Source organism: Desmodus rotundus, chromosome 13 (genome assembly GCF_022682495.2).
Source record: "Desmodus rotundus isolate HL8 chromosome 13, HLdesRot8A.1, whole genome shotgun sequence".
In the NCBI taxonomy this organism is placed as follows: Eukaryota; Metazoa; Chordata; class Mammalia; order Chiroptera; family Phyllostomidae; genus Desmodus; species Desmodus rotundus.
The window spans coordinates 9656473-9677651 of record NC_071399.1 but is presented as its reverse complement, the minus strand read 5'-3'; the positions used below and the strand labels follow the sequence as shown (position 1 = coordinate 9677651).

General features: G+C 44.6%; 1 protein-coding gene across 4 annotated transcripts in view; it reads left to right on the top strand.

Moving 5' to 3' along the window:
* FAT1 (FAT atypical cadherin 1) overlaps positions 1-18185 on the top strand; it is a 124927-nt gene extending 106742 nt beyond the window's left edge. For 3 of the 4 annotated variants that reach the window (XM_045197105.3, XM_045197106.3, XM_053916402.1), the window contains exons 17-28: positions 514-657; positions 1112-1309; positions 1700-2516; positions 2632-2763; positions 4229-4386; positions 5018-5480; positions 6924-7077; positions 7244-7354; positions 8860-9497; positions 10359-10496; positions 15619-15654; positions 16798-18185. In XM_045197105.3, coding sequence (XP_045053040.2) covers positions 514-657; positions 1112-1309; positions 1700-2516; positions 2632-2763; positions 4229-4386; positions 5018-5480; positions 6924-7077; positions 7244-7354; positions 8860-9497; positions 10359-10496; positions 15619-15654; positions 16798-17426 — 3618 coding nt within the window. In that variant the 3' untranslated portion in view covers positions 17427-18185. The remainder of the gene's footprint in view (positions 1-513; positions 658-1111; positions 1310-1699; positions 2517-2631; positions 2764-4228; positions 4387-5017; positions 5481-6923; positions 7078-7243; positions 7355-8859; positions 9498-10358; positions 10497-15618; positions 15655-16797) is intronic. The other variant, XM_071220177.1, reaches the window with a different exon arrangement.
* Positions 18186-21179: the final 2994 nt, after the last annotated feature.

Sequence of the window (21179 nt, the reverse complement as noted above, 5' to 3'; positions counted from 1 at the left end):
ATGTAGACAGTTGACTACAATCCAAGTGTAAAGTTGGTGGGAGAGGTGTTGAAAGTCAGTAAGCACTCAAGTGTGGGGAGCAGCTTAAAGGCTTGTCCCCTTGTGGCTGAGGGTGATGTCAGAGAAGGTCGCCTTCCTTGTTATTACAGCCTTTTAGATATGTTAACGTTCTTTTTTCTCATCCTGTGAATTCTGTCTAAATTTTTGTTAATAGATCCATAAGGTTTTCGGGTTGGAACACTTAAACAGAGTGAGTACAAATTTGAGAGGCATCAGAGAATTTAAGCAACTCCTGGTGTCTTTCCTTGCTGAGCACACAGTCCATTTTGTGGCCCATCCTTGGCGTGTACTTGTGTAGGCTGGGGAATTGCCCGCCTGTGTACAGGACATAGCAGCTGATGACAGGTATTCAGACCTGCCCTTCTAGGTTGTCAGGAGTTACATGCGTGACAAACCCTGCTGTTTGGCCTTGTGAAACTGGACATGCCATCTCCTTGTCTCGTCTCCAAAAAGATTTCAGGTTACACGCTCACAGTGCAGGCATCTGACAACGGCAGCCCACCCAGAGCGAACACGACCACGGTGAACATCGACGTGTCTGATGTCAACGACAACGCCCCAGTCTTCTCCAGGGAAAACTACAGTGTCATCATCCAGGTAATGTGGGGGTGCCGAGGGCACAGTGAACGCGGTCCTTTGGAGATGAGCTCTTTCATTGGCCTCAGTTACTCGTCTGAAATGCTTTTTAAGGCACCCTCACTACCCTGATTCTTAACCATCTTCTGTCCCTGCTTTTCCTCCTTTCTCTCCTTGACCTTCCTCCTCCCTCCCGCTCCTCCTGCAAACACCCCTCCTTCCATTCTGCCCTCTTCCATTTCACTTCTTCATCCTTCTGCCTCTCCCACCCCTTCCCCACAGCACACAAGCCCCCCCTCTGCCTCCCATTCCTCATCACAGCCCCCCCTTCTTCTCTCTCTTCCTTTCAAATGGAGCAGCAGGTTTTGCTTTTCATATATTTCATATTGTAGAAAACTTGCATGTGTCTCTTATCATGAAGACTGGGTTCTGTGGAAAGTCGTATTTCTTTCTGTCTTTGTTTCATGCTGTGCAGGAGAATAAGCCTGTGGGTTTCAGTGTACTGCAGCTGTTGGTAACAGACAGGGACTCTTCCCACAACGGCCCCCCCTTCTTCTTTACTATCGAGAGCGGCAATGACGACAGCGCCTTTGAAGTGAACCAGCGAGGGGTCCTCCTGACGTCGGCTGCCATCGACAGGAGAGTGAAAGATCATTACTTACTGCGCGTGAAGGTATTGCTGTCTTTCTTGGCGATTTCGTTGTGGGTTCGTTAGAACTGAGCGGCTTTGGAGGTGATTGTCTTGTACGTAGACAGCTTACCTTTCGTGAGAAAACAAAAAACGTGTAGAATGATTTTCTTTTTTGGTTTTTGCTCTGCCTTCGTTTCTCTTCCACTGCACTTTCAGGGTTCAGTGATTCATTTGGTTACTTTATCATGGGGCTAAATTTCAATAGGAGTTAGTGAAAAGGCTACAAAGAATAAATATGCTTTAATGTGGAGAAATAACTACCTAATAATTGGTAATTTGTAAGATCTTGAACAATGCGAATACATTTTTAAGAAGTTGTTAACAATGACACAGTGGTGATTTTTTTTTTTTTTTTTTTGTCTTTTCCCCTAGGTGGCCGATAACGGAAAGCCTCAGTTGTCATCTCTGACCTACGTTGACATCAGGGTCATCGAAGAGAGCATCTATCCTCCGGCCATCCTGCCCCTGGAGATTTTCATTACTGCCTTCGGAGAGGAATACTCAGGCGGCGTCATTGGGAAGATTCACGCAACAGACCAGGACGTGTACGACACTCTAACCTACAGTCTGGACCCGCAGATGGACAGCCTCTTCTCTGTTTCCAGCACAGGCGGGAAGCTGATCGCACACAGAAAGCTGGATCTAGGGCAGTACCTGCTCAACGTCAGTGTGACGGACGGGAAATTCACCACGGGGGCTGACATCACAGTGCACGTCCGACGGGTCACCCAGGAGATGCTGAACCACACCATTGCCATCCGCTTTGCCAACCTCACACCGGAGGAGTTCGTTGGGGACTACTGGCGCAACTTCCAGCGCGCGCTACGCAATGTCTTGGGCGTGAGGAGGAGCGACATACAGGTGGTGAGCTTGCAGCCCGCTGAACCGCTCCCCCACCTGGATGTCCTGCTTTTTGTGGAGAGGTCAGGAAGTGCCCAGGTGTCGACGAGACAGCTCCTGCACAAGATCAACGCTTCCGTGACTGACATCGAGGAAATCATTGGCATCAGGATACTGGACGTGTTCCAGAAGCTGTGTGCGGGACTGGACTGCCCGCGGAAATTCTGCGACGAGAAGGTGTCTGTGGATGAAAGTGTGATGTCCACACACAGCACGGCCAGGCTGAGTTTTGTGACTCCCCGCCACCGAAGGACGGCCGTGTGTCTCTGCAAAGGGAACACCCATACCGGTATGAAAGTGTGATTTCGTGTGCAGTCTTTGAAGGCTACAAAAAAGATCATTCTCTTGAAACTTCTATTAATTACCTCTCTCTCCTCGCCTCTTTTTATTTTATTTTTTTAAAGAGGGAAAATGCCCGCTTATCCATCACGGATGTGAGGACAGCCCATGCCCCGAGGGGTCAGAATGTGTCGCTGATCCCAGAGAGGAGAAATACACCTGTGTCTGTCCAGGTGGCAAGTTTGGTCAGTGCCCAGGTGAGAGTCCATTGAAGGGGCATACTTTTGTTTTAAAAAGTCACTTGCAATGTTTCTTATCATTTTCTTCTTTAATGGAGTCGAAAAGTATGGTAAAATTATGTTTATTATAACATGTCAAACGTAGCTATGAATAAAGCGTAACAGTAGTAATTCTTCCTTCCTGTTACATGATAACTCACTCGAATCGATAGTTTGAAGTGTTCCCTCTATCACCAGGGCTCATGTAAACATATAGACCCGTGTGTACAGATTTAATGGCCTTTTTCTCTCACGTCCTCTCTCTAAAAAAGCAACTACAAAGTCGTATCTCACAGTCGTCCACCGCCTGCTTTTTCCTGTTTAACAGTGTGTTAGGGGCGCCTTTGCAAGTTCATACGTGTAAACCTAACTCTTCTTCGTAGCTGTGTAGGGTTTTCTAGCCTGGCTGTACCTTCACGGTGCAACATTTTCGTTATGTGCAGAGGTTCAGGTTGTCGAAATGCTTCCTTCTGCTGGAAAAAGAATCCTCGTGTAGGTATCCTTACGTATTGGTGCTTCCATTTCTAAAGCGAGGACATACTGCGTCAGAGACGGACTGCACTGTTCATTTTGAAGTGGACCATTATGTCAGTTTCCCCAAAAGTTGTGCCAGCTTCCGTTTCTCCCAGTCTTGTGTGAAGGTCTCATTCCCCAGTCTCTTGCCAATATTGAAGGTATTCAATCAAAAAAAATAAATACCCCCTTCTAATGGGCGTGAAATGGTTATCTGATTATTGTTACTTTGCATTTTTCTGGCTGCTTGTGAAAGTGGCCTTTTCATCCGTTCATCGCCTGTGAGCATTTTTCCTTCAGTGACTGGCCCACTTGTATTCTTTGCTTGATTGTCTGATTGAACATCAGACAATCAAAATATTGAACATCTTTTCATGTCCGTTGGCCATCAGTGTGTCCTCTTTGGGGAAGTGTCTATTCAGGTCTTTTGCCCCTTTTTAATTAGATTGTGTATATTAATCTTTTGTTTAATAGCATCTTTTTTCAGTTTGAAATTTAATTTCCATTTCGTCAGTTGTGCATAATTTTACATAACAGTGTCCGTCTCTGGAGATTGATGTTCTTTTCATCACTTGAGAGCATCAGATTGTTTTAGGTCTTGTTTCAGAAGGTTTCTCAAACCACCTTGAGGACACGCAAATATTTTCCTGAAGTGCCTTGTAGTAATTTTACATTGAACATTTTTATAGTTAGCTTTTTCATTGTCTTAGAATTTATTTCTTTGTGATCTAGTAGTCTAATTCTCTTCCAAAAGGAGAACAAGTTATGCTGTGCTGTTTATTAAGCAACTAGACATTTCCCATTGAATCGAATCTTAAAATATTCTAATCTTAAATAAAAACTTAGGTCGGTCTCGGGAGGGGATGAAATCGCACTTTTAAAAATATGCTTAAGCTTGGTTCTGATTCATTTTTTCCTCTCTGATTCACAGGGAGCTCATCTGTAACATTTACTGGAAACAGCTTTGTGAAGTATCGTCTGAAGGAAAATGAAAACAAATTAGAGATGAAACTGGCCCTGAGGCTCAGAACATACTCCGCTCACGCAGTTGTAATGTACGCCCGGGGCACTGACTACAGCATCCTGGAGGTGCGTTTCTACAGATCCGGGAAGGCTTTAAAGATGTTAATCCCCCTTTAAGTTCAGATTGTCCACTTCTGAAAAAAATAAAGTAAATTGGTTGAATTCCCTATGTAACTAGTTCATCGATACCTGTCAGGTTTGGGACTGTGGAGTGAAAAGCTTTTTCTGCTGGGTAGAGATTTACTTCTGTTTCTCACGAACATTTGTAGGTACATGTGACAGTTAACACTCAAACTCTGTGATACTACATCTTACTAGTTTTATAGCCACATCCTGCATAAGCTTGAAGTGATAATTATCTTGCCTATCTTTCTATTTTTTTTAAGCATGATTGACTTTTGACTGTTGATATTACTTGATGCTATTTTTGGTTGTTTTTCAGTAAATAACTATTAGTCACTTCCCAATGCCACATACTTTTTGGAGGTACGGTAGGCACTTGGATTCTCTGTCCCCCGAGGCCCGTGATTATTTGTACAGTGGACACATGAGCGTGTGGTCTGTAGTACTTACGAGCGAGGCCTTGCTAACTTCCTGCCTTCGGTTGCCAACCACCCCTCTCCTTCCGATGTTTGATCAGAGACTGTACTCGAGGGTTCCGTGAGACTGACGCGAACCGTAACTGTTTCTACCGTAGATCCATAACGGAAGACTACAGTACAAATTCGACTGTGGAAGTGGCCCTGGCATTGTGTCCGTGCAGAGCATTCAAGTCAATGACGGCCTGTGGCACGCAGTGTCTCTGGAAGTGAACGGCAACTACGCTAGACTGGTTCTAGACCAAGTCCACACTGCGTCAGGCACGGCCCCGGGGACTCTGAAAACCCTGAACCTGGACAACCATGTGTTTTTTGGTGGCCACGTCCGTCAGCAAGGCACGAGGCATGGAAGAAGCCCCCAAGTTGGAAATGGCTTCAGGGGTTGTATGGACTCCATTTATTTGAATGGGCAGGAGCTCCCTTTAAATACCAAACCAAGAAGCTACGCCCACATCGAAGAGTGGGTGGGGGTGTCTCCGGGGTGCTCGCTGACAGGTACAGAGGATTGCTCCAGTAACCCCTGCCAGAACGGAGGCGTCTGCAGTCCCTCACCTGCTGGAGGTAGGCTTCGTGACGTCTTCACTTTGTAAGTGTTAACATGTGGGCACTGGAGAGGAAGTTCCCCCAGTGTGTTTGTGTTTCTTCTTTTTATTCAAATCACATCGTCAGATATTGCGCCCGTGTTGGAATTGAGTAGTATGAGCAGAGTGGGGCTTCGAGCTCCTCCCAGCAACCAGGCCAGCCTCTGCTGTCCTGTCCATACTGTTCTGCACGAGTAGCCGTGGGCCGACCACAGCTAATCCTCTTCCAAGCACAGGTGTTGAGCCAGCGGGATTTAGAATTGGTACCGCGTAGTTCTTCTTGAGTGCCCCCTTTAATCCGGTGGCCCAGCACAGAGGAACTGCTAGTGTCTCTACCCATGGAAGGGAGTATTGATTTTCCTGATGGCCTTAGCCCCTCCTGAGGTGTCGCCGTCCCTGTCTCAAAGCCCTAGCATAGTAGAGGATGCTTTGGCTTCCTGGACCCATTAGTCCACTTATCAGTGATAAAACAGTTGTGAGAATGACCCACGTCGTGCTTGCTGAATAGAACTTTGTGCCACGAATAGAGGAAAAATCAAAGTAACCCTCTAGTTAGTGAGATTTCTAAAGACTTGGTTTCCTGCTGTTTTCTATACTCACAGAGTAGGCCAGCTTATCCCCACAGCAGAGCTCTGAACCAAAGTTTGTTTTGTGCTCCTGTTACTTGTCCGAGGAGGCTGTCCTCATTGTGTCATCAGGGATGGGACCGAGAGAGGGGTTGTCTGAAATCTCTGTCCTAGCAGCAGGAGGGAGGGGACACAGAAACCACACAGTGGCACCCAAAGTGCCGCCTTTCTTTGGCCAGAGAAAATCCCACAGCCGTGGCCCGTGCCAGAGGTGGCAGTGGGGACAGGGGGGAAGTGCCTCCCTGTCTTCCAAAGACGGGCCATTGGGAGTGGGCTCCCCAGGGCCACACCATCCCAGTCTTCACACCGTGAAGAGTCCAACTTTTTTTTTTGTCCCTTTATGCAAATTTGAAAATCACCTTTCTTAAAATGGTAGTTCATAGTTTTCAAAGTGCTTTTTCATTGATGATTATTGTCTCATTTAATCCTTAAAAGCTTGGGAGCTGCAAATAAATGGAGATGTTAAGCAGTAAGTGTTGCCATCCAATGGCCAATGAGAGAAAGAACCACTTTTTCCCTGCTCTGCACGCAGGGCCCAGTGATCTCACATAAGTTATGATTAGCTGAAGCTGAATAGGAGGTCTGTCTTGGGTTCTCCGTGTTCTGCTTTTACCAGCAGTGGCTGGTTGGTACAGGCAGCGTTTCACTTCGAGGGAACGGGCTGTCATTAGCTTTTACTGGTCTTAGAGAACAGAACTCAATCTTGACCTCAACTTAACAGGAAACACCAATTTCCTAGTACTTCTCTTTGGAGTCATTGAGTGATAAGACTGTTCTGTTCTCTTTTGATGATTCAGGGTATTACTGCAAATGCAGTGCCTTACACATAGGGACATACTGTGAGGTGAGCGTCAACCCGTGTTCCTCCAACCCCTGCCTCTACGGCGGGACCTGCATCGTGGACAACGGAGACTTCCTTTGCCAGTGTAGAGGACTATATACTGGTCAGAGGTATGTATGTTTTTCTTAACTTTCCTAAGTGACTGGAGCATTTAAAATTTTTTGAAGGTCATGATGTAGGTAAAGCATCTGCATTCATTTGTCAACGCTTCCTGTTTCGCTGTATTTATTTGCAGTAGAAGTGTTGGGTTTATGCGTATTTTTTCTTGTCCCTCAGGTGCCAGCTTAGTCCGTACTGCAAGGACGAGCCCTGCAAAAACGGCGGGACGTGCTTCGACAGCTTGGATGGTGCTGTCTGTCAGTGTGATGCAGGCTTTAGGGGGGAAAGGTAACGGCTTCTTTCATTTCCGCATTTCCACTTCTCTGTAATGTCACACGCGCTCACAGATGCCACAGAACTTAATTAATTTGGACAGCGTTGCTTTGGAATTTGATAATCTTCATATTAGCTTCTGACACAATTTATCTTTTTGATCTTGGATCTTTTTTTGATTAAAAAAAAAAGGTGAGCAGATGAATATAATAACGCTTGATAAAACCAACCGTGCTTTCAAGATATTATGTATAAACAAAGAGTGTGGGGGCTTTTGCAGGAAGTAAATGTCTGTGGGGTGAGGAGATTATTATGTTTTTAAAGCAGGCATCTGTGGTGTGCTATCTTTGAGAGTGCTGATAATGACATTTTTTCATAATAGGCTGTAACTAACTCTTACGCAGCATCTGGAAACCTTTTCCAGCTCTCGTTATCTTTTGTAAACCTTACCCTACTCCTAAAAGGGGATCAGTCTTTTCCAGGAGAGAAAAGTATGGCACAGTGGTGCCTATTGTACACCTGGAGAGAGGTGGAATTTGTTCCAGGTGCAGTCTCACCTTAGACTTTTTACCAGTTCAGTTTAAAAAATTGCCCCATGAGTGTCCTTCGTAAGTGCCTAGTGCTGGGCGTTCGATGAACCTTGACCGTCAGTCTTATTGGGAAGCTGTAAGTGTGACCGACCGCTGGCAGGCATTCCTGTGTGGCTTTGCTCTACTCATGGCTGTAGTCTTGAATTTTTCCACAAGTCACATGGTCTTAGTTCAGAAGTTGACTTTCCTAATTCTAGTCCATTAATACTTAATGTAAAGGACACAAATGTCTCAGTAATCAAAATTGGAAAGCCAGGTGAGCATGGGGGGTGGTGAGTAGAAACCTTTTATTGAGGGAGGAGGGGTTTGAGAAGAGTCGGATGGGTCTGCACGGGTGTAAAAATGCCCATTTGGGAAGGCATAGGGGAGGGGACTTGCGTGGGAACCATTCTGTGAGGGCGAGGGGCTGTGGGAGGTTTTCGGTGGGGAGAAGGACTTACAATGGAAACATTTTTTCAGCCTTCACATGTTTTATGAAACTGTCATAATCCCCTATAGGAAGTTTTTCTTAGAAATTTAATCTAGCCTCTTAGAACAGTTTGCAGCATACCACTTATCAAAAATGTGCTTTATGAATTTCTGGATCAAAATTAGAAATAAACTAGTGTGTGACCAATGCATTTGGTTTAGTGATCTGTTTGGTAATGTTTTCTAGGGAAAAGTGGCAGTTAAATATTGGCTTGACCTCCCAATGTTAATCTCCCAAATGTGCATTCAGAATGCGGAACAAATGAGTAATTACCCCACGAAAGGTTTCTAGTTGTAGTTATTGTCGTGGGTAGTGTGTTTCTGGTTGTTATCTACTTGATTTTGTTCTTAATCTGTTATCCGGAAGGGATTGGGTTAGGCTTTTATCCCTGGCAGTTACAGGCCTGGCATAGTCTGGCTTCCATTGCAAAGGTCTGTCCTCATTCTCGGCTCTCCGGGCAGGTGTCAGAGTGACGTGGACGAGTGTGCTGGGAACCCCTGCCGGAACGGGGCCCTCTGTGAGAACACGCACGGCTCCTACCACTGCAACTGCAGCCACGAGTACCGAGGGAGGCACTGTGAGGATGCGGCTCCCAACCAGTACGTGTCGACTCCGTGGAACATCGGGCTGGCCGAGGGCATCGGCATCATCGTTTTCATCGTAGGCATCTTCTTACTGGTGGTGGTGTTTGTGCTGTGCCGCAAGATGGTCAGTCGGAAGAGGAAACAGAAACACCAGGCCGGCCCCGGAGACAAACACTTGGGCCCAACCACGGCCTTCATGCAGAGACCGTACTTCGATTCAAAACTGAACAAAAACATTTACTCCGACATACCGCCCCAGGTGCCCGTCCGTCCCATCTCCTACACTCCAAGCATTCCAAGTGACTCCAGGAACAATCTGGACCGAAATTCCTTCGAAGGATCTGCTATCCCCGAGCACCCCGAGTTCAGCACCTTTAACCCCGAGTCTGTGCACGGGCACCGGAAAGCCGTAGCTGTCTGCAGCGTCGCCCCGAACTTGCCACCCCCGCCGCCTTCCAACTCTCCTTCCGACAGTGACTCCATCCAGAAGCCCAGCTGGGACTTCGACTATGACAGTAAGAACCCCTTTTCCCATCTCAGTTAAGTGTCACCGAGAGGGACAGCGAGACTACAAGTTCCGCCAGAGCCTCTGGGGGTTTGGGTCCAAATGTGGAGTCTTTGCTAGTGACAGATATGCTCGAGAGGCCCTGAATGATTTGAAAAACTTTTTCTGGTGCCTTGAACCCTGGCTGCGCATTGTGGCTATAATATTATTTTAATTAAGGAATTGAATGTGGTTGTGTTCCAATGAATCTGGAGAGATCATTTCTCTCTTTTTTTGTTTTTGGTAATTGATGTGGGTTCCCAACTGTAATTTGGGGAGAGGGTCTCTTTATGATTAAAACAGTTAGGAGGGCATTTGTGAGATAGCACTTTTTTAAACGAGGCTAAAAGAAGTGACAGTACAGGGCAGGCAAAAGTAGGTTTTCCGTCCGTGTAGAAGAAGACATGCAGGTTATGATTATTACAATGGCTTTATTAATTCAAAAGAATGTCACTCACAACTGTAAACCTAACTTGTACCCACCCCGTATTTATGTTAGTGGGGTAACATATATTTGGGGCTTTTAAAAAAGCTCTTTGTGCCATTTTAAAACAAAGTTTTATTTCCCCATATTATCTAATGATCTCCATGGGCAGGTTTATTGAGAATTTCTGTTCTGTGAATAAGCAGGAATGTTATAGGTATTTTCATTTGGGTTTTCGGGGGGGGGGTTGTGTTTTATTTTTCAAATGTTTCCCTTTCTTTTAATTGCTATTTTATTAAATAAATCTCAGATGGTCTTGGTAACGGTTGCCTGGGGTCGGGACACAGCAGGGAACCGAACCCAGGCCGTGCCCTTATGGGGCTCCCTGCTTGTCGTTTCTTCCTGTAGCTAAAGTGGTGGATCTCGATCCCTGTCTCTCCAAGAAACCGTTGGAGGAGAAGCCCTCGCAGCCATACAGTGCCCGGGAGAGCCTGTCCGAGGTGCAGTCCCTCAGCTCCTTTCAGTCTGAGTCCTGCGACGACAATGGTGAGTGAGCGGGACTGGGAGCCGCGGGGTGCTGGTGACGCTGATCACGTGATGTTAGACTCACGTTTGCACACTGTCCTCGTGCACCCAGCGCCCGCGTTCCGTCTCAGAGTGTTCCCACGTGTCACTTTGGACCACTGTTAAGCAATACCTTATACATACTTGCCTGCACATCTGCTGGGGAAGATATTTAAACTGTGAGTCATGGATTGATATTTGAACTGTAGCAACTTACCGGTCGGTGATAGGGAAGAAAACGTAAGCACTTGAAAGATAATTTTTTACCTGGCTGGCCGACTTTGTATTGGCTTTTTTTCCACAATGGAAAATGTCAGAAGTTCTCTAATAACAGCCTTCTCGAGCATGCAGCACGCACTCCCTCACTCCTGCCCTCTGACACCCCCCCAGAGGAGACAGGATCGTCTGCAGCCTTCTGTAGCACCTTTGGTATTACAAGGTTTTATTTGTTTCCTCCCGACTCCCTGCGGCCCCAGCTCCCATTTGGATCAGAGCGTACTGACTGAGAGAGCAGTTTAAGAGATTGCTAGTAAGTTTGCTTACCTTTCTAACCAAGCAAGTTTGACGGTGGGATCTGCGATGCCGGTTACGTTGTGTCTGATTTCCCCGGGGTGCGTGGCGTTGATGACCAGCTTCGCCATAATAACGCGTGCCACCCGAGAAAATCGGCAGTGTTCACTAACACAGTGAAGAGTTTTGAGGGGAGGTTTTCAAATCTCAGAATTAGTAGCACTGTGATTTTTCTCTGCATAAAAATAGAATGTGTTTAAACGTTTCTAATATTTTACTGGTGAAAGGAAATAACCCACTAGTAATTATGTGTTTCTAAATTTGGAGTAATACAGCCTATACTGTATTGTAAACCTAACTGTTACACACTAAAGATGGCTATAAGTATGTTCCATTCATTGCTGATTTCAAACATGTTAATATATGATATCAAAGTGTACCTGTGTTTATTACTGAGGGATGCAGTATATGAACATAGCTTTAAACCAACAATAGAATAGAATTGTGTTTTGATTAGGTTTAATTCTAAACCTAATTATAGTTGCCAGTTGATGTAATAATTTATATCTTGATTCCCTAAATGTTCTTTACAAATACACTTCAGAATTTTTTGTATTTTCTAATTCTTTTCCTCAGAACATCATTCTTTTTAACACTCCTAAATAATTTTAATAAATTATGGCCAAATTAGTTATAAATATTAATTGCTGGATACTACAATGTGAGGGGGGAAAAGATAGGTCCCGGAGATGGTATTTTTATCCTACTTTTTATCATTGTCAATGGTAAATTTGAGTCTGCGTTAAGAGTCCGCACTTCCACTATATTCTTAGTTCTCGAAGGCTGTCGTCACAGATCACCACCAACGTGGTGACTGAAAACAAGGTACATGTGTTGTCTGCAGTCCCGAGGCTAGAACCCTAACGTTTGTCTCAGTAGGCTCACGTGGCAGGGCCAGCAGGGCTCTTTCCTCTCCAGAGGATCAGGGGTCTGGCCTGCCTCCCATTCCAGGCTCTCGAGGCTGCCCACACTCTCGGCTCACAGCTTCTCCCTCCACCCTTCCAAAGCAGCAGCACAGCTACATTGCGTCTCGCTGGTCATCCTTCTGTAGTCACTTCTCCCTCCCAGCCCCGCTGGGAAAGGCCCTCCCCTTCGGAGGACCCTCGTAATTACATTGGGCCCACACAGATCATTCAGGAAAATCTCCCCACCTCAAGGTCTTCCACATAACCCCTCCAGCCGAGCCTCTTCTGCCAGGGATGATCACATTTGCTCCTGGCTCCTGGGATCAGGATGTGGCCATCTCTGAGAGCCTCCCTTCTGCCTCCCACAGGCGTGCTTACTTATCTTGGCATAAATGCTCGGAAACAATGCGATGTACGCATGACAAAGGAATTGAGGCTGGAAACAGCCAGGCAGACGGTCTGCATTTTTCTGCTGGTGTGCTAGCCTCCCAGCTATTAGCTCCTCTACGGAAAGACAAGAAATTTGGTCAGGGAGTACATAAGACAGACACAAAGCTCTCTGTCTCGCCCTGCCCCCCCACCCCCGCTTTTTATTTATTGTATATTTTTTCTTATTAGATAGTTTTTTTAACTTCTTTTTTCCTGGAGCAATAGATGAGTTCATTAAATGGACCCTGAAAATTGTCTTAGCGAGTGTTTTACTCTTTGAATGTGAAGTCTTTACCCATGAGGATTGTTTTGGTATGACTTGATCCATAATTGTAACTGTGAAAAATATTATAGCTAAAATGTTTCCTAAATTAGCCCTGGCTGGTGTGGCTCAGTGGATCGCATGCAGGCCTGCGAACCAGAGGGCACATTCCTGGGTTGTGGGCCAGGTCCCCAGTAGGGCGTGCACAAGAGGCAACCACACATTGATGTTTCTGTCCCTCCCTCCCTTTCCCCTCTCTAAAAATAAATTTAAAATCTCTTTTAAAAAAGTTTTAAAAAATGTTTCCTAAATTACAGTATAATATGGTCACTCTATTCCTTTGATTAATAATAAAAAATACATGAAAATTAAAATAATAAGTATATAGCTTCATTAGAAAAGACAAAGAGTACAAGAGTCATATGAATTATATTATGTACGATAGTTAAAGTATTTCCTTCACATTTAAAAATTATGAGGTAGAAATTATGTAAAGAAATCCTATTTAATATACTGTATTCTAATGAAGGTTTTCCTAATTTACTCCCTTTGTACCTTTTCACAAGCTTCCATAGTGACTGTAATACACCTTGTCAATGCCGTAGTTGACACGGTTTCTAACGAAGGTATAGTGGTCACGTGTGTGCTCTGTGTTTGTGGGACAGTGGCTGTCGCTCGAGCAGTGTGCTTTTGCCTCTCGTAGTGTTGTGAGGGGCTGAGTCCTTTCATTTTGTGCAGGTGTGTGTATTCACGGTCCAGATCCATCGCACAACTACTTTTGTCTGTGTTGTGTCTTTTTGTCACCTTTTGTCATTCATAGTGAATTCCTGCCATGTCAGGAGTAACCCAGCTTCCCTTTATGTGGTACAATGTTAGGAAACTTAGAAGTAATTCTGGTTACCTGAAGAAACTTTTCATCTAAAAAATTCCTGTTCATATGAGTAGGAATAAGACTGAGTAACACACAGCTTCTGTAATTTCCAGGAGCTGACTCTCCACTTTTAGATTTTCCCCATGTGTGACCAAGGGAAAGGGTTGCACATGGCACAAGGCAGATTGTCCAAAATTATAAGAAAGGGCATTGACCCCGCCCCCCGGTCTCAAAATTACTTGAAGTTAAATTAGCCCTTCCTTAGTGTACTGTTTAGTAGTCATGTGTGAATCGCACAGCCTCTAGTTTTTTGGTGGTAAGTCAGATGGCCTGGAGGGCTTGGTACAAGCCACTCTACTGGCTGGGCCTCCACACCAGAATTTCCGACTGAGTAGGTCTGGAGTGGCCCTGAGGATGTGCATTTCTGATAAGTTCCCCCTCAATTCTGACATCACTGGTCCAGGGATCACACTTTGCGCACTGTGGCATAGACCACCGAGAGTACATAAAGCATAGAGGAGACCCGTTTTGCTAGGACGCGCTTGTTTTCAGAATTGAGGTGAGAGAAAGGATGGTTTTGTGCCAGATTTGATAGCGTGGGGCAGGCGTGAGGGTTCAGTGCTGCTGATCAGTTAGTGACGAGGCTTTCACTTATTTTCCTAAGAAACACTGTGTTTTTGGTTGGTGAATCAGGAAGTAATCTGTATTTTGTCCTAGTGAATTTGAGTTTTAAGGTGATGAAATTCTAGTATTTTTAGTATTAACGGAGTTTGAAGAAGCAAAGTGGAAACGGTTCCTGCAGTGCGAGCCCCTTTATTGAAAAACGTGGTTTGGCACGTTTAGAAATACAAACTGGATGTAAAATTGAAAGCTAGCTTAAATGTTAAGAATTATTGAGAGCCTATTTGTTAACAAAGGTTGCCAATCCTCTTTAAAAAGGGATCACGGCATTTTTAGTAGACTTTAAAAAAAACCATATAAATGCATGTTAACTAAACAGTGGCTTGTTTATTCTTTAGAACCACCACCGTGTTTTCAGGTTCTGATTTAAATTCCTGGAAGACAACCATCGGTCAGATCTTATCTGTTCCAAATTTCTTTATTACGTGGGTTTTTGAGAACACTCTGGAAGGCATAGAAAGCATTTAGAGAATCACGCAGGTAGCCATACTTCTACCGTGATTATGAGTGAGAATCACGGCGATGGCCCACAGTTAAGAGTTCGACCCGAATTGTTTCACTTAACCCTCAGAAGAACTCGAAGGCATTTCCACCCTCATTTCACAGATGAGAGCCTGAAGCTCAGCCCGGGTAAGCAGCCTGCCCTGGGCCCGCGGCTGGGGTTCTGTGTATGAGAAGAAAGCGGTCAGAGGGCAGGTGTAATTACAGGTTTGGGTGTCGCAAGAAATAGTGTCGCTTGTGGTCCCTCCAAGGAAAGGTGAACAAGATAAATGACTCCTACTCAAAGTGGGGAGGTTTGGAGAGGGTTACTTTAAGTTACTTATAAGTAACTAAGTTCTTGAATGTCTCTGAGTGTAATATCCACTTGAAGGCTGTAATATTTTTATTAAGTACGTATTCTGTAGCTTTAGACATATTTGGATTATCACCTAAGTAACACGATGTTCCCTGGTATTAGACAAAAAGAGTATTTCATAGTATTTCTCAGTAACATGCAGGTGTAATTTAAATTCCTCAGTCAGTTTACATTGCATTAGAGCCTCTATATTTTATTGTAATTATTCCTAACAAAATTCTGTGTTTACAGGTTTAGGTTGCCAGAAACAAGAAAAAGAAAGTAAAATAATATTTGCATTTCCAACAGCGTTGCTGGTTCATCCTCAGTCATCTTGTTTCTCCATTCTCATGTCCCCTCACATTTGTGCTACACGAATTTCTCAGCCATTTGGGATTTTCGTAGCTAATGGCTTAAAGGCATGGTACAGGGCTGGCTGGGCCTCTGTAGACAGTTTGCATCGTATTATGTACTTATTGTTATTGCCTCTTCAGCTGTCTTTCTGTTTTAATTATGAATGTTTTCTTTTCTCTCTACTCTGCCACCAAAAGAGTCTTTGGCTGCTCCCGACCTCAGCAAATCAAGAGGTGACTTATGCATGCCAGTTGTTCGATGATACTCACTAAAAAACGGGAAAGATCTGACCCCAGGGCTGGCTCACCTCCCGTGGTTGCTTGGTGGATGCTGCAGTAACCAGGCACACCCCCCGCCCCTGTTCGCTCCCTGCATTCTGAACGTGGTTGCCCCGCCTTTCTTCGTCTGTCAGGGGCTTTCAGAAATCCTAAGGGAGAAAGAAAACTCTCCCCACATTGGGGCAGTTTTGTAAAAAAATAATTATACTTTTATATCATCTAAAATGATCTGTAGACTTTTAAAGTAACAGACATTGATTCCTGTAGTCTATCAAAACTGTGATGTTTCAGTGTTTGCGTTTTGCTTGATTTGGAAGCATGCTTTGCTGCACACCTGTATTAATACAGTTGGTTGTTTTTGTGGGGCTAATGAAAAATAGTATAATTTTCTATATTAAGCTTATTGCCTTATTACTATTATATAGGAAATTTAAATGTTCACATGTTAAAGATTACTATTTTAAAGAGTTGCATGAATGAGTATTTTTAATGACATGTTCGTGGAGATCAAGTGACTTTAATATTTTACTACACGGACACTTCTTTATGAAAGGACAGAACTTCACTGATGTCCTAAGACTGAGCTAAGAATCAGGAAGAGGAGAAATGAAACAGTATGAAAATGAGGATTAGGGAAAACCTTCCTCGATTTGCAATTATTGACCCATGAGAACACGTTTAATTCTTCTGTCGCCTTCAATAAATACATTCCCAATTAAAAACACATTACCTGTGTTTTTGTGAGCTAATTCTCTTCACATAGGGCAGTAGGCGCCACATCACAGAAGGAAAGGCGAATGATTGGACCTGTTTGTAAAAAGGTGCTCGTGTTCGATGCTAGCACACTGCTTCTGTGAAAACTGTTTCCTTGAATGTTAGGTGCCTCCCTAGAACTGTAAGCCCACGTTTTACCAAGTGAGCCTAGTTCACGGCGCTTCTCTAAACCGGGCTGGAGTTGGGGCATGTCAGCGAAGCAAAGGCCAGGGGTTTCCAGATGATGAGCCGGTCCAGGTGTGAGGCCTGTGTGCTGAGCTCTCTGCCCGGGGCGCAGAGTCCTGGAGGAAAACGCCAAAACCTGTCGTCTTCTCTTCCCCCCAGGCTACCACTGGGACACGTCGGATTGGATGCCGAGCGTCCCCCTGCCGGACATACAGGAGTTCCCCAACTACGAGGTTATCGACGAGCAGACCCCCCTGTACTCCGCGGACCCCCACTCCATCGACACAGACTATTACCCTGGGGGCTACGACATCGAAAGCGACTTCCCGCCCCCGCCAGAGGACTTCCCCGCGCCCGACGAACTGCCGCCCTTGCCGCCAGAGTTCAGCGACCAGTTCGAGTCCATACACCCTCCCAGAGACATGCCCGCTGCGGGCAGCTTGGGTTCTTCGTCCCGAAACCGGCCGCGGTTTAACTTGAACCAGTATCTGCCCAATTTCTACCCCGTCGACATGCCCGAAGCTCAGAAGGCAGGCCCCTGCGAGAGCGTCGCGTGCAGGGAACCCTATGCGCCCTACCCAGCCGGGTACCCCAGGACCTGCGAGGCGCCCGCCGGGGAGAGCGTGCCCCTGGCGGTGTACGCCTCCACGGCGTCCTGCTCCGACGTGTCCGCCTGCTGCGACGTGGAGTCCGAGGTGCTGATGAGTGACTATGAGAGCGGAGACGACGGCCACTTCGAGGAGGTGACGATCCCCCCGCTGGACTCGCAGCAGCACACGGAAGTCTGACGCCCCCCCTGCCCCCGAAGTGCCTGGACTTAGCGAGCCTGGAGACGGTAGAGGCGACCTGTGATGCTCGGGCAGCGGCGCGCCAGCCTTTTCCAGTGCCCTGACCTACTGTCCTGGGAGGAGGTGTCCGGTGGCTGTGCCATTTCTGAACAGGTTTTTGTATTTACGTTTGTCTGTGTTAAAAGAATGAAACGAAAATCAGTCCTACCATCCTGTTAGCATGACTCATGTATTTATATAGATTTGATTATTTTAAATTTCCTGTCCTTTTTTTTTTTGTAAATTTTATGTACAGATTTGAGTTGTCATAGTTTTAACTGTTTTCCTGATATTTTGTGGGTTTTTCTTTCTTTCTTTTTTTTCCGGATTTGGGTGGTGTTAGAGTCATTACCTAGCACCTTGATCTTTCAATATAACCAGGGTTTCACTATATGTCCTTTTCCACTGAAGTTTGACATTTCATTCATACAATGCAATGTAGTCATTCATTTCTAATTGTACATAGGAAATGAGCGAAGATCTGATCCATGACATGTCTTAAATGGGTTGCTGTATTTTAGAGCTACAAACATTTTTCATTATTGGAAAGTGTAACGGGGACCTTCTGCACACCAGTTTAGAACCCGAACCATCACGACACAGTTTTTATAGTGTCTGTATATTTGTGATGCAATGGTCTTGTAAAGGTTTTTACTGAGAACTACCATTAGCCAGTCTTTCTTACTGACAATAAATTATTAATAAAATACTATAGCTTTACTGCCTGTTTTCCTTTCATTCATACTCCTGTTCAGGATTCAGTTAATGAATTGAGAAAGATGGATGGATGGATGGATGGATGGATGGATGGATGGACGGACGGTGGATGGAAGGAAGGAAGGATGGATGTAGAAATAGCTTTGTGTGGCTTAAAAGTGAAGCCTCTTCCCCGTTGCCAGAACCAGGCGATGCTTACAGATGTAGCCACTAGGTTGCAGTATGTGGCTATGGGACACGGCTCAGAATTCTAGGTAGAAAGGTAAACAGCACTCTTATGTAATAAACGTTTTTTAAAACCTTAACAAAGTTTCGATTTATACATTTTTATCTTACTACTATTTATTAGCCATAATTTAATGCTTTTATGGTTTTCACCTATGATTTATATCAAAAACAAAGTCTTTCTGAAGTATTTTATTGGTTGTCAAAGAACTCATTTTATTGTATTTTATATTATTTAATGTGAAGTCCAGAAGCTATTTTCCGTGGGTATTTATACAGTCAAATCCATTCATCCATCTGACAAATATTTTTTCAGTATCTACTATGTGCCAGCCATTTGATATGAGTTATAAAGAATTAAGTATTCTTAGACTTTATGAAAACTACAAATGCCTTCTTTATTTTATCAAATTGTGTGTGTATACATATGTGTGTGTGTGTATAGTTTAAACATCAAAGAGAGAGATGTTTAACAAAAAAACAGCCAATTCATGCACTCTATAGTCACCCCCTGTAAGCTGTTTTCCCATTTTTCGCTTACATATTTTTAAGTGTATATATTGTTTATTTCTTGACACTAATTTCAGGGGTTGTCTGTTGATTCAGTGTGATGTTAGAGGAAACCACAGAGCCCAGGAAAACCTATGCTACTCTTGCTATATACTCCCATGAGTTACAGCATAGTTTTTAGACTAATCCACATACAGTGTTTTCGTTGTTCTGATGATGTAAATATTCACTGTTGAGCTAAGTAATATATGACATTTATTTCCATTTCCTTTGCAGCTTTTTCTTAATCTTTCTTTTACTTATTTTTTAAAAATTTGTGACTATTTCATTAATTTATTCAAAAAATGTTTTTAGGCCATCTACCATATGTTGTTTATTCTACATGGACAGGAATCCCCTACCTGGGGTTTTACCTGGCTGGAGGTGGGGGGAGCAGGAGGGAAGACTAAAGAGAAAAGTTGGTATTTGGGAAGGAGCACAAGTGATGGGCAGGGGAGGGGAGGTTAAATTTTGAGAAGACAGAAAGCCCCCATGGTTAACTGGCTCTTGAATAAAATCCGTATGTTGATAAGGAAGCCGCCATGTGAAGTGAGCATTCCAGGCAGAAGAACAGTTAATACAAAAGCCCTGAGGTCAGAAAGTTGAAGAAAAAAGGGGAGACAAGTGTGGCTTCTCATGGATTTGTAAAATTCCCCTTAATACATGGGTTCAGCTACTAGGAAATCTTTGCTGCGACCTAGAGATCTTTTCTTTGAAGAGTCTCAGTTTCTCCAGAGGCAGGGACCTTCCTTTCCCTGCGAGGGAAATGTTGAGCTTATTTTCAAGTTGGACACTTAGTCCCCAGCTCTTGCTTATGGGAACTTTTGTGCTCCCTCCTCTTTGCCTCTTGTCGCCAATTCTGCTTGGGACAGAGCTGAGAATCTGGAGTTGAACTGCCTGCTGAAATAGGCAGAGGCCTGGCATTCGCCCCACGGGTCCCCCACTTCCCAGGGTGCATAACAAATGGATGCAGGCTCCAAGGTTGGCTTCCTTCCCATCTGTTCATCCTCACGTGCTGTTGTGTGGGGCCTAGAGTGAACAGTAACCTCTTACTGGCACTGAAAATGGAGCTGTTTAACTTTCCCCCCTTTCCCTGTTCTGGATTTCCAAGAGGGGAAACTGGGCAGAAATACAATACTCCTTGTAATGAAAGCAGTGGAGGACAACTGCAGGAAATCAGTGCTTTCCACAGCCAGGATAACCTGCCGTGCAATTTTGCCTGCTATCATTAACTGGTAATTAAAACACAGATTAGTAGCCAGGTTATCAACAGGGATTAGAAGAACCTTTGAATCTTTTGAGTTCTTTTCCTTGGGATGTCTGGGTGGGTGGGGAACAAGGCCCTCAACGTGAGCTGGACACAGGCCCCCTGCTCGCAATCAAGAGCCTCCTGTTTCAAGAGAGCTTTCAAGAGCTGGATGTGAGTAACTAGAAGACCATATAACATGATCCTGAGGTTGCGCAGCTGCTGATGAAAGCCAGGGGCAGGTTAAGACAGGAACATCCTGAACATCCTTATGTACCTTATTTTCGTGCATTAAACAAGGGGTGCTGGGTGTATTCCTTCATCTAACAACTATTCATTGAACTTTTTTGCTACGTGCCAGATGCTGCCAGGCACACTCACTGATACCTCTCTTCCTGGTTTCCTCTAATAATTCTGGGATCATTCTCTGATTAAGCAGAATAATTCAAACAATGGTTTAAAACATCTGAACGCAAGCATTATAAGAGTTTTGAAAGGCGCTTTATTAATCATTGTACTTAACGATTAGTAAACTCCAAGAGGCGTTAACCACAGCCTCTCTCCACGGCTGCCCGTCAGCATTTCTGTGTCCAGGGCGTGAGGCAGAACCAGCTAAATCGCGGGCCTCCCCCCCCACACACACAGCGCATAGACTCACAACAGTGCCCTTTAGAATTTTCACGTTGACATTCCTGCTTACATACAGTTTACATCTGCTCAGACCATCACCAGACAGCATGGGATCGCAGTTGGCCTCTTCATGTCCTTTATCTACATTGGAAGAAAGTCTGTTGATGTGATTTGATACACTTCCATTTTTAAAAAATCATAAAAGATCTGTACTGTGTTCCCAAACATGTAATCTGCAGGCACAGAGTAGACACTAAATGATCCCAACAGACATTTTTCTTAAGATTTCTAGATTTCTAGACTATAATAAAGATTTTTTTCGAATTGCCATTTTATAAATCACATTG